Source organism: Danio rerio, chromosome 7 (genome assembly GCF_052040795.2).
Source record: "Danio rerio strain M-AB ecotype USA chromosome 7, GRCz13ab, whole genome shotgun sequence".
Classification (NCBI taxonomy): domain Eukaryota; kingdom Metazoa; phylum Chordata; class Actinopteri; order Cypriniformes; family Danionidae; genus Danio; species Danio rerio.
The window spans coordinates 19,282,605-19,294,639 of NC_141027.1; the positions used below are offsets into that span (position 1 = coordinate 19,282,605).

The 12,035-nt window shown below is 34.6% G+C and overlaps 1 protein-coding gene across 9 annotated transcripts in view; it reads right to left on the reverse strand.

Annotated features, from left to right (window-relative positions):
- The window catches only part of dock11 (dedicator of cytokinesis 11), a 152,554-nt gene that overhangs the window by 38,066 nt on the left and 102,453 nt on the right, over nucleotides 1-12,035 (reverse strand). For 7 of the 9 annotated variants that reach the window (XR_015494992.1, XR_015494991.1, XR_015494990.1 and 4 more), the window contains 7 exon segments: nucleotides 11,747-11,794; nucleotides 11,389-11,531; nucleotides 8,375-8,490; nucleotides 8,163-8,300; nucleotides 6,610-6,792; nucleotides 571-684; nucleotides 272-487 (listed from right to left, as the gene is read on the reverse strand). Coding sequence is in view for 6 of the 9 variants with exons in the window: in XM_087260090.1 (XP_087116216.1) it covers nucleotides 272-487; nucleotides 571-684; nucleotides 6,610-6,792; nucleotides 8,163-8,300; nucleotides 8,375-8,490; nucleotides 11,389-11,531; nucleotides 11,747-11,794 (958 nt within the window). In the remaining 3 variants the exon portion in view is untranslated. 9 annotated transcript variants of the gene reach the window in all.

Sequence of the window (12,035 nt, forward strand, 5' to 3'; positions counted from 1 at the left end):
CAAACATTGAGGATGTTTCCTCTGAAATTTTCACCATCGAGCAGATGATATGATCTTCACCCAGCGTGAAGAGCGACATTCGATATATATAATGTACTCGCACAGCTTCAGGGTGTGACTTAGAATTAGCCCGAGGCAGCATGATTGACATCTCATACTAATTTAGAACGAGTTGACACCAAAACAAGTTTCACATGAACGTGGATGATGCTTTCTATTCTAATGCACCTGTACTAACAATAAAACAACATTGGCATCACGTGATGCATACCTCAGAAAAGTCCCCGTTCTTGCTGTGCGCTCGTGCCATGCTGTCAAGCCAGGTCCGTCTGAGCTCTGGAGTGCTGGCATAGGATCGGGCGAGACTGTACTGCAGGTCGAGCAGCATTTCTGGGTCTTTTTCATGCTCGCGCATCTGAGCTGTGGCCATCAGCACTGTACGTATCCGCATGGTCAGGCCCTTCACTTCTGATGGAAATGTTGTGGTCTGTGGAGAAGGTTTCATGTTATTAAAATATTTACGGAGGGAGGAATTAATAATAGAGAAACTGATTGTTGTGGACTGCTTGCCTTCATAATTTTATCACTGTTGGCGAAGTTGTTGATGATGGAGAGTGACTCCTGGAAACGCGAGCTGCCGGTTAGCGCCACATCAGCGATAAGCTGACTCACTGCGATGATAATCTAATGATCAGAGAGAGAAAATAAAGGAAAGATCAGCACTGGAAATGTTTCAGAAATATTGTTGGCTCACATACTATACATAAAATTAATGTGATTTAAACTCACATTAAAATGATCTGGGTGATATTTCATACTTTGGAAAAAAAAACTTTAACATATCAGCCACTCCAAACCCTCCTAACAGTACTGTTTGGAATTCCTTTCTGGCCAAATTTGCACTCAACAACACAGAACATTGTTACTTGCACCACATTATTGGCTAGGAGGCTTACAATGCATTGAAAAGAATTCATAGCACTTTTTCAGCTTTTTTTTTTTTTTTTTTTTACAAAAAAGCAAAATAAGTTACAGCCTTATTCCAAAATGGATTTAATTCATTTTAATTCCTCAAAACTCTACACACAATACTCTATAATGACAATTTGAAAAAAGAATTTATTACAAATAAAAAACCTGAAAAATCACATGTAAATACATATACACAGCCTTAAGTGAAAACAAACACCTCCACCTTCATATATCAGATGGATAAAAGAAATATTTTTGTTTAAAGTTGAAAAAAAAAGGGTTTTCATTAAGTCTTTAAAACATTTTTTCCCACAAAACATGGAAACCTTTGTTGAATTATACTGACGGTACTGATCTTGAAGCCGAAGAGGAATAAAGCATTTTTATTATTTGTTTATTAATATTATTATTGTATTGCATTGGTAGCAGAGAGAGGGGAAGGATCCGGGAATCAAACTCGGGTCGCCATGAGCACCTTAGTGCTTTCTATATGTCAATGCACAGTACCACTAGGCTTTTGGCATCAACCATTTACTGTTTTTTAATAACTACATTGTTTTTATGGCCATTAGGTCTTTGTTGTGAAAAAGCATTACAGTGCAATACTTATTTTTGTATGTATGTGATGTATCTGATGATGTTTCCTCTTCCATTTATTATTTCCTGTAGAATTTATGTCTTTAAAATAATCTATGAAGGTTGCCAGATTTTATGGAATTTTTCTTTTTTTTATTTTTTTTTAGGGAGAATCCGATTTTCTCCAGTTTAAAATCTTTTATAACATCCCTCATTAGAAGTACCTGTATACATGCAGGAGGAGCTTTCTGTTTTCAATTTAATCATATTAATGGGCACCTATGATGAAAATCATCATTTGTAAGCTGTTTGGACAGAACTGTGTGTATGTATAGTGTGTCTACTGTCATGTTGGAGTTATAGAAACACAAGTCTCTTTTTAAAATTTCCTGACTTTAAAATAGGTTGTTACAACTCTCAGTGATTTTTCACTCTCAGTAAAGTTGAAAATGTTTTTAAATTAGAGCATGTTCACGCTATATAACTCTTAACGATATAAGCAACTTTTTTTTTGTTGTCATTGTGATTATACGTAAATAAAAGTTACTTTATAAATGACAAAAAAGACAAAGCTGTTTTTCTCTTTTTGAAAGGGATAGTTCACCCAAAAATGAAATTTTACTTTCTATTTACTGATCCTGAAGTGGTTCCAAACCTTTATAGGCTGCTTTTTCTTGTTAAACACAAAATAAGATGTTTTGAAGAAAGCTAAAAACCTGTAACCGCTGACTTCCACGGTAGTGGAATACCAAAACTTCTTCAAAACATCTTCTTTTGTGTTCAGCAGAAGACAGTCTTAAAGGTTGGAAACAAGCAGAGGATGACTAAAAAATGACAAAAAGATTTTTTTATTTTATTTTGTGGCAACTATCCCTTTAAATTGATGAAAGCATGAAAAGTGAAAGCTTAATTGTTAAACCTTTTAAGCTTTCACTCTTGTCTGAACAACCAAATTTAATGCAGTTTTTTTATATTATCAGGAAATGAATCTAAACACGTTTGTCAGCTGCACTAAACCACATCTACACATTGCTTTCAATCCAGAAAGCATTAAATGTGTCAATCAAAATCATGATCTGGAAAATCATCATTCATTCAGAGAATCATTCATTAGTTTAATTCTTTGAACTGTAAGCTATGCCTTTTGTTTGCTTCATATCAATCACTTCTAAATCCTGAATGTCACAAGAATGCATTTGTGACCTTTTAGTTAATTTTCCTAAAATTATTAACAATCTTGCTCTGATCTAAACATGTCAGACATAAAGAGGGTGGCCAGTTTTGCCAAGGGTCAATTGTGTGTATTTAGGTTATATAAAATGCTAGCTATAAAACTAAGGGGTCAGTCATTTGATTTCAGAAATGTTGCCATTATATACAGTGGGGAAAATAAGTATTGAGCACGTCATGATTTTTCCTAGGAATAATATTTCTAGAGGAGCTGTTAACATGGAATTAAACCAGATTTTGGTAAAAGTCCAAACAATACAAACATAAAAATAAAACAAAAAGAAACAGGGGAAAGTACTGAACTATTGAGACCTATTTAATACTTCATATAAAGTCTTTTTTTGGTGATGGCAGCTTAAAGACGCCTCTCATATGGAGAATGAAGTCATGCAAGACATGCATTGCTCAGGGGTGAGTTTTTTTTACAGACATCAACAGAGTGTAAAACTCTTGATGGTTCTGTGGGTCTCATCTATCAAATCTGATCATTATTGTGTATTCTCTATTGGATTCAATTCAGGTTATTGGCTGGGCCATTCTACAGCTTGATTTTCTTTCTCTAAAACAGTTTAAGAGTTTTCTTGGCTTTGTTTTGGATCATTGTCTTGCTAAAATCTGCTTCGGACTAAAGCAGCTAATATTCATTTACAATAAGGAAGGGCAGAGTGCTGCTGAAAAACTACTGAGACATTTCAGCTGCTGTCTGGGCTTTCATTGCTTTTCTATGCTTCCCTTTCTTCATGTGTTCAATACTTTTTCCCGGTGTCATTTCCTTTTATTACGCATAATTTTATTTGTAAACTAATCAGATTTGTTTTCTTTGAATTTATGGATTGTTACCAACATCTGGTGAAAATTGCAGGTCAACAGCAGCTGAAATGGGGACGTGTTCAATACTTATTTTCCCCGCTGTATGTTTCAGATGTGATGAATATGATGTATTCATGGAAAGTTTGTTGTTTTAAGTTAGTCAATTCAGCATGAAATGTGAGTTCATAAACCCCCTCGAGGCCTCAATTGCTAAATAACTGCAGCTAAGGAAAGCGCCTAAAGTTTCACTCTTTTCATACTCACAGAGTGAAAGTGTCACATAATAAAGCAAGTTTGTAAATAAGTGTAAACAACTGTGAAATGACGTGTATGAGGATGCCGTGTATTGAGTAGTACAGGTGCAGATGCCAAGTGAGAGAGTGGCATTCAGTTTAAGTTCAAACAACAAGTGAATGTGGCTGGACCAGTCCCACTGGCACCATCAGCTTTTATTCCAGCATGAAGACTGTATCGCGTGTTTACGCACTTTCAGAAAGCCTTTTATGCACTTGACAAGAGCACATAAAAGAAAACAAGACACACACACACACACACACACACACACACACACACACACACACACACACACACACATAGATGCACACATACAAACACAGACGCACATGCGCATACAAACACACATGTACACAGATGCTTGGATTTAGGCTCATGACACGTCAGATGAAGAATATTTCAGATTCCTAATCAGCACAAACAATAATTCACTTCAATGTGACTTACTCCACGTCTTTTAATTCCATTTCTGTTTAGTTTGATTATGACCTGAATCGTATGAAATTAATTAAAAATCACTGTTTACATCGTACACTCTTAATCAGAGTATTGTCTTAATCGTAATAAAAATCGTAGTATTGGTGTCCATGTAAACGTAATTTCATTGCAGCAATTACATGACAGGGTGAGTTGCGGTCTTTACATGTCTGCACTGCACTTCAATAATGCCACTAAAAAAGGAAATACTCCACGTGTCTCAATCCAAAATCTGTTTAGTTCGATTATGACTTTATTATGTCAGAATATGGTCATCAAAAATCTGTTTACATTGTAGACTCTTAATCACGTTAAAATTGAGGTATTGGTGTCCATATAAACATACTGATCGTGTTAATGCCCTTATTCAAGCAGAACTTTTAATAGTTTGTGTTCGTGTGTTTGTGTTCATGTTATGCATGCAAACAGACGATGGCGGATACAAATTCTCAAGAAACAGGCCACCTCAGCAGTCAGACACTACTGGGTGTTATTTACTAGCTTTTTATCCATGCCCCCCGTGACAAACTCGGAGGTACTAGATAAGAGAATAGTCATTGTTACACACTCGCATCAAAAATGTGCTCTCTTGCTTGAAGCCATTGACATTTGTTTGTCGTCAAACACCTGACAACTGGCCTCTGTACGTCCTGTTGCAAAATGTAGCGGAAAGTACTGCAAAACGATAATAGTTTAATGTGTGTACGTATCTATACTGCACTTTAATAATGCGACTAAAAAAGGAATACTCCATATTCAGGGCTTGGCCTTAACTTTTTTGATCACCAGCCACTGTGGCTGGTAGTTTTTTCAATGTTACTAGCCACTCAACATTTTCACAAGCCACAATTCTGTTTTTGGGAAAATATATTTGCATAAATTTGACGTTGGCATGGTAAAATTATTTGATTTTAATTATGTGTTAAGTCCATTTAACTTTTTTTTTTATTTCACATGACTTTTTAGGGCTCAATACTAAGGATTTGCCCTTTTTTTCCCTGGCCACACCAAACTTATTATTTTCTTGCCACAATTTTTTTTAAATGTGTCAAAACAAGCTGAATATAGTTGTATACATGCACCTTTTATTCAACAAAAATGTTCTGTAAAACATTATATTAAAAAAAAACTATACATAGTAGTTTGTCCTGGCTAATCTCCTATTAAAGCAATGTTATTGTAAAGGATGATAATTAAAACATATTGACGAAAATAACTGCAAGCAAAAGAAAGCAGGTGAAAAACATGCTGTGTGCAATAGTGAAAGGATGACCACGTGCACATCAACAGCTGCTGCTTACCAAAAATCTGGAGATCTCTTGAAAGCAACATCACTGTGGATGCACGAGCGCTGCTTTTTTCCAAGCTATTTCAAAAAGAAACCATCTCACCAGCTGCGTTTCCAGACACGGTTGTTTTGTGAAAAGAAATGGGAGCCTTTAAGCACTCATGCGCATCACATCAGCTGTGCCTCGCTCACAACGTCACCATGCACTTGATCATCCTCTTATTCGGTGTTCACCTGCTTTCTTTTGCTCGTATGAACAGTCATCAATCATCCTGCTTCTCAGTTTTAAGAGCACATTTGAACCCATATTTACAAACTGTCTTAAAGAAAAATTTGAATCTTAAGGGACGAGGCAGCTCTGGCAACTTAAAAATTATTTTCAACAGGCTGTCTTACCCGCAACAGATTAATTTTACCCGCATTTGGCGGGTGCTAATGTCAAGCCCTGTCCACATGTCTTAATTTATGTTTAGTTTGATTATGACTTTAGACAGATTAAGGTAATCAAAAATCGCTGTTTACATGGACTCTTAATCAGAGTATTGCATTAATCACTGTAATATTAGTCACTGTATTAATTTACTGTATTAAAATCAAAGTATTGTTGCCCATGTAAATGTAATGATTGAGTAAACGCCCTTGTAAGAATCTTCCGCAAGCTCATGAATCACCCCTTGTGTGCTCGAAACGTGCAACTTCTCAAATAGCCACGCCGTATTTTTACACTACTCCCCCTTATTACTCAATACACCTCCTCCACATTCACATGGTCTTTTATCGCAAATTATTAGGCAACAGTTCACGATTTAAAAACAAGGAGACGATGAACAAAATAAACGATGGGTCATGGAAATTAAGGAATAAAAGAAAACAAGCATAAGTTCACAGATGGGAAACATTAGTCTCCTTGGATTATTTTACAAACTAATGCAATACAGTTGAATGAAAGTCTTATTTTATACCTGTAAATGCACACGCAGAAAGCTCTTCCTCTTTGTGTAGTCAAAATTGTGTCTCATGAGCAGGTAAAGAAGGGCAGACGCCTCCCCTCGCAGGACACTTAGTTTTGACATACAGCACTTCAAGACCTCATAACACAGCGAGCCGCATAGCACTACACGGCCTTTAAAAAGGGGAACCTGGAACTGAAGTAGAAACAAACACATCAGTGTAGGTCAATTCTACAACATCCTGACATTCTCTCACACTTTATTCTGTGTTATGATTGGCCTCAATTAACACTGGTTATCTGAAAACAAAACAAAAAAGAAAAATGATTAACTAATTATTAAAGATTATTTAAAAACAAATAACAAAACTAAAATAAAATAAAAGTAAATAAAAAAAAAAAATCAAATAAAATAATTAATTAAATTGATAAAAAAATTTACAAAATAAATGTAAATTAAACAAATTTAAAAATAAATAATATAATAAAATGAAAATTAAATTAAAAAGACAAAATTTAAATATAAAATTTGAAATAAATTTAAATAAAATCAATTAAAACTAAATGATAATAACCTTAAATAAAATAAAAAAGTTATTAATTAATTAAAAAACAAATAACAAAACTAAAATAAATGTGAATCAAATAATTAAATTAATCAAATCAAATAAAAATGTATTAAATAGATTAAAAAATTAAACAAAATAAATATGAATTAATCGAATTTAAAGATAAATAGCATAATAAATGTAAAATTTAATTAAAATAAAATAAAACTAAAATATTTTTTTTAAATCAAATCAATAATAAATTAATAAAATACAACTAAAAGAAAAACAAAATAAAAATAAAAATGTTAATTAAATAAATTTAGAAATAAATAAAACCAAGCTAAAATAAACATAAATCAAATAAATAAAAAACAGAGCTTTTCTATTAAATTATTTTAAAAATAAATAACAAAACAAATATAAAATAAATGTAATTCAAATCAATAAAAAATAAAAAATAAAAAACTTTATTAAATAACAAGAGTAAAAATAAAAATGTTCATTAAATGAATTTTAAAATAAATAAAACTAAAATAAATGTATATCAAATCAATAAAAAAAATTTAATAAAGTTTTAATTTAAATTAATTCAAAAATGTAATTAAATAAAACAAATAAATGTAAATCAAATTAATTTAAAAATAATAATAAAGCTAAAATAAAATAAAAAAAATAAATAAATGAAATGTGTTAATACTAATTGGGACTGGAATTTCATGAGGCTAAGTAAATAATTGATTCCTAAATGTTGTGTTAAACTTGTTTTGACATTTATCACATTTGATTCTAATAAAACAATCTCTAATCATAAGTTCTGTCACAAAATATATGTCAAACACTATATTTTTTCGGTATAGCATGTTAAAGTTCAGTCTTGAAAAATGAGAGTATAACTGCTAATTAAACAAAGACTAAATGCTTTATTTTCTTTATTAGTCCAGATTAAAAGAACCAAGACAAACAATCTACAAGTGTGAAGTCAACCTTAATTGTTTGTGAAATATACAGATCTCACCTTGACGATAAAAGCTCGCAGAGAGGCAAAGATGTGTTTGATTGCGGTTTCTGATTGTCCGACTTTCAGTAAAGTGAGGTATGTGTCAAAGATCTTCGTCATCAGAGCGTTGTGACCATCACTGTCCAGCAGCTGATTCTGTCAGAATACATTAATCACATCATCAGCACTGAAACGCTGAACTCTGAAGGACAGATCTGCAGATAGTTTACCTTGAAGCTCTGAGTGAAAAGAGAGAGGACGTCCAGCACTGTCAGACAGACCTCCGTCGACGTATTGCCCTCCAGCAAAGACTGATGATTGATCTCTGCTTCTGTGGGACCTCCAGCTGAAAAACAGCAGAGTGTACTAATCTGACTGTCTGCAAAGTAAAGGACGTTCAGATTTTATATTATGATGACTGTTAAATGCATCGTAACAGTCTTGTGAAAAGAGTCCATTGCTTTATACCATTTATAAATCTTAGTTAGCATGAACTAAAATTTAAAAATGTAATATCATGCAATAGAGCTGCTAGTGTATACCTTTTATGTATGAATAGCAAACAAAATGTAAACAAGTAAAAATCTAAAATATAAATTGCATGATTGACCATGAAGGCATTTTTAAAGTAAAACTTCAACATAAATAGTTGGCAGAGGTAAAATATCTTGGGTAATTTTTAGCACAGCATCATGGGTACTGTAGTTTTTCTGCACAAGAGTTTTCCATTAAACACGACGGTTTTAATAATCTGAATTAACGTTAACAGATGAGTTCAGCAAAAGCATGTGCACTTTAAAAAGCCATTAAATTTACTTTTAAAAAGCGAACAAACCTGTTGTACCTTGAAACTGTTAAGTTGACAACTTAATCTTTCTAATTATGCACATAATTGTGTGCGTCATATATCATCAAAAGTATTAAGTTAAAAATAATGTATTGTTCTCTGCATTTTTGGATAAAATATAGCGTTTTTGATTAAATCTATCTACATTCAAGCCGTGATAAAGCAAAACAAAACATGAAGACAGAATAAAAGTTTTATTTGTTTAAAAGCAGAGTCTTGGTGATTATTTTGATATATAACGTAGTCATAAAGTGTATACCTAAAAAATATTCTGAGGCCTGAAATACCAAAAAAAAAAGAAAAAAAAAAGACCAACAATTAAGAATGCATGATTACATGGCGTCACAAAATTATAATGGAAGTCAATGGGGCAAAAACAGCCACCAACATAACCAACGGGTAGTAAATTTGCTATTTTGTGTGTATTGTCAAGTTTTTGAACATTTTCAAAGCATTTTCACAAAATATGTGTCAAAATAAGATTTGTCGCCGAAAATCGTTCCATTTGCAGAAACATAGAGAAGGCTGTGGCCAAATTAAGACTAAAAATCACCCCAGAGTGGATGAAAACATCCCCAAGAACACACAAGGGTAAACATTGGTAATTGTCAAACATTATTTTCCCTATGCCAAGTTGTTTAGGTTCAAAAATTGTAAGGGTTTAGGAGCAAATAGATTACCCATGTTCAGAGATAATTACAGGTGTCCACAATGCTGAACTGCTGCAGCTTGGCCTGGTTAAAACTGTGAGTTTACTCATTTCTTTAAGTAAAGTCAACTAATCGAATTTGAAAGTGTACAATCAATCAAGAATGTGTTCATCTTGCCAAATTAAGGGTGCTTTCACACCTGTGAATCGATTCAGTTGTTCTAAAATACAGATTACAATTGTTCCATTGTTGCTCTTTGCTCTTAAAGCGGTTCACTTTCAAACTGCAAAGTTTCTAATCGGACCAAAAGAGCTAAAACAAGTCACGTGCGAGTAAACTGGTCAGAGTGTCAGGGTTTATTTTGCAGCGTCCCGCTAAGCTGACAGGAGAGGTGGTGGTTTGGTGGTGATTGACAGGGTGCGCGTGCGACGTGTCTGAGGAGAGACGCGGTGGGCAGGGGTGGGAAAGGTGCGCGACGATGCCTATTTGAGGACCGGGAGGGAGACGCGAGATTACCGGGAGATCATTGCGGGCATCCAGAGACTCGCAAAACTTCCCACCCTACTCATAATTCTCTCTTCATTTAGTTGTAAGCCTATTACATATCCCTAAAACACTGTAAAATAACCGCGCTCGAATCGGATCGCTTTCTCACTGCACTCGAACCGCTCCAGGGTTCGTTTCAATCGAGCCGAGACCACCTCATTCAAGCGATCTCGGAGCGATTACTTTGGCGCGGAACAGAGCGCGATTGCCCTGTTCACATATGCCATACGAACCGCGCTAACTGGGCAAACGAGATACGTTCCGAAACAAAAGTGTAGGTGTGAAAGCACCCTAACATAAACTGCAGATCGCTAGCAGTGTGAGTTCCAACAAGGATGCAGGAAGGGATATAACTGTCCACAGCAAGACCATCGAAAAGGGGTCCCACACGGAAAGCTTTGATCCAAGACATGTAATGCATTTTAGAATTGTAAACATAGGTTTAAATCAGTGTACGCACACCGGCACCACAAGTCAGCAGCTATTTGCGGTGTCCAGCTACGACTCACGACACTGTTCATATTTCTGCCGTGCCACAGAGCGCCATCTTAATAACTTCATTTGAAATGACATGTGAATATGCGCCTGTGCTTTAGTTTTGTAGATCAGTGCCTGCAGAAAAAAGAACATTACGCCAACATTATCTGCACAAAAGCTAAAAGCTTTATGAACCTTTTGCTGACAGCGATGAATGTTTACGCCTGACAATAGGTTTTGATCTTTGGTTTCATTCCATAATACTGGACTTATTTTTCAACGAAAGCTTGAACTTTTGAAGAAAAGTGTCTAAAGAGTGTAATGAGGAGTTTTATTGTCTTAGAACATCTATAATAAGTACAAAAAAATAAAGATACTATTTTGAGGATTTTGTCTATTGCAGGCTATTTTTAGATCGTAACTCCTGCAGATAACAAGGGACCACTGTATTATATTGAGTAAATTTGAGTGTATTACTGAGTTTTTGAAAAAATTCAAAGTATTTTCCAAAGCACATGTCAAAATAAGATTCTGCACCAAAATTATTTCCATTTGCTGATACACAGACAAAGTTGTGGCCAAATTAGGACTCCAAATCTCCATGAAACCATCCCCAACAGCACACAACTGTTAAATCTTTATTGGTAATAGTCAGAAATAATTCTCCCTATGCCAATCTTTTTAATCTTCTAAAATATGAAAGGTTCAAGAGCACACAGATTACCCATGTTCAGAGTCAATGAGGTGTCCATAGTGCTGAACTGCTGCAGCTTGGCCTGCATTAAGCTGGCTCGTCCTCGCAGAACCGGCATGGTCTGAGATTTTCTCTCAGGGGAGAAGAGTTTTGACACCCACGGCTCCTGGCTTCTAAACAACACACATAAACAAACAAAGACATCCACAACAGCTCTAATCTTGGTACTGTACCAGCGGGTTTGTAATGTAATGTAAAGATCTGGTTTTGATAACAGGATAACAGGGAACAGATCATCCCATTTGTGGTTCATGTAAATGTGTGTGATCTGAATGCGGTTGACTCTCTAATGGGAAACATGCAGTTGTTGAGTCCTTATCAAACATACCGGCTGATGTTTCGCCTGCCCACATAGCGGAACTGGATTATGCAGATCCTACAGATGCAGAAAACAGAAAAAAATAAAGAGAAAATGAACACCAAGAGAAAATGAACAGACTAAACAGACGTGTGAAGGTCATGATGGTTCAGCTAAAAGATTCAGTTTATATTTTCAAGCACTTCTCTGAAAGCACAAAAATTTAAAAAATATGCAGTTGTTTCAAACTACAAAAGCATGTGCCAAATTGTGTTGGTAATGAGGCTCAAAATTCAACTAGTGATTTAATGTATAGTTC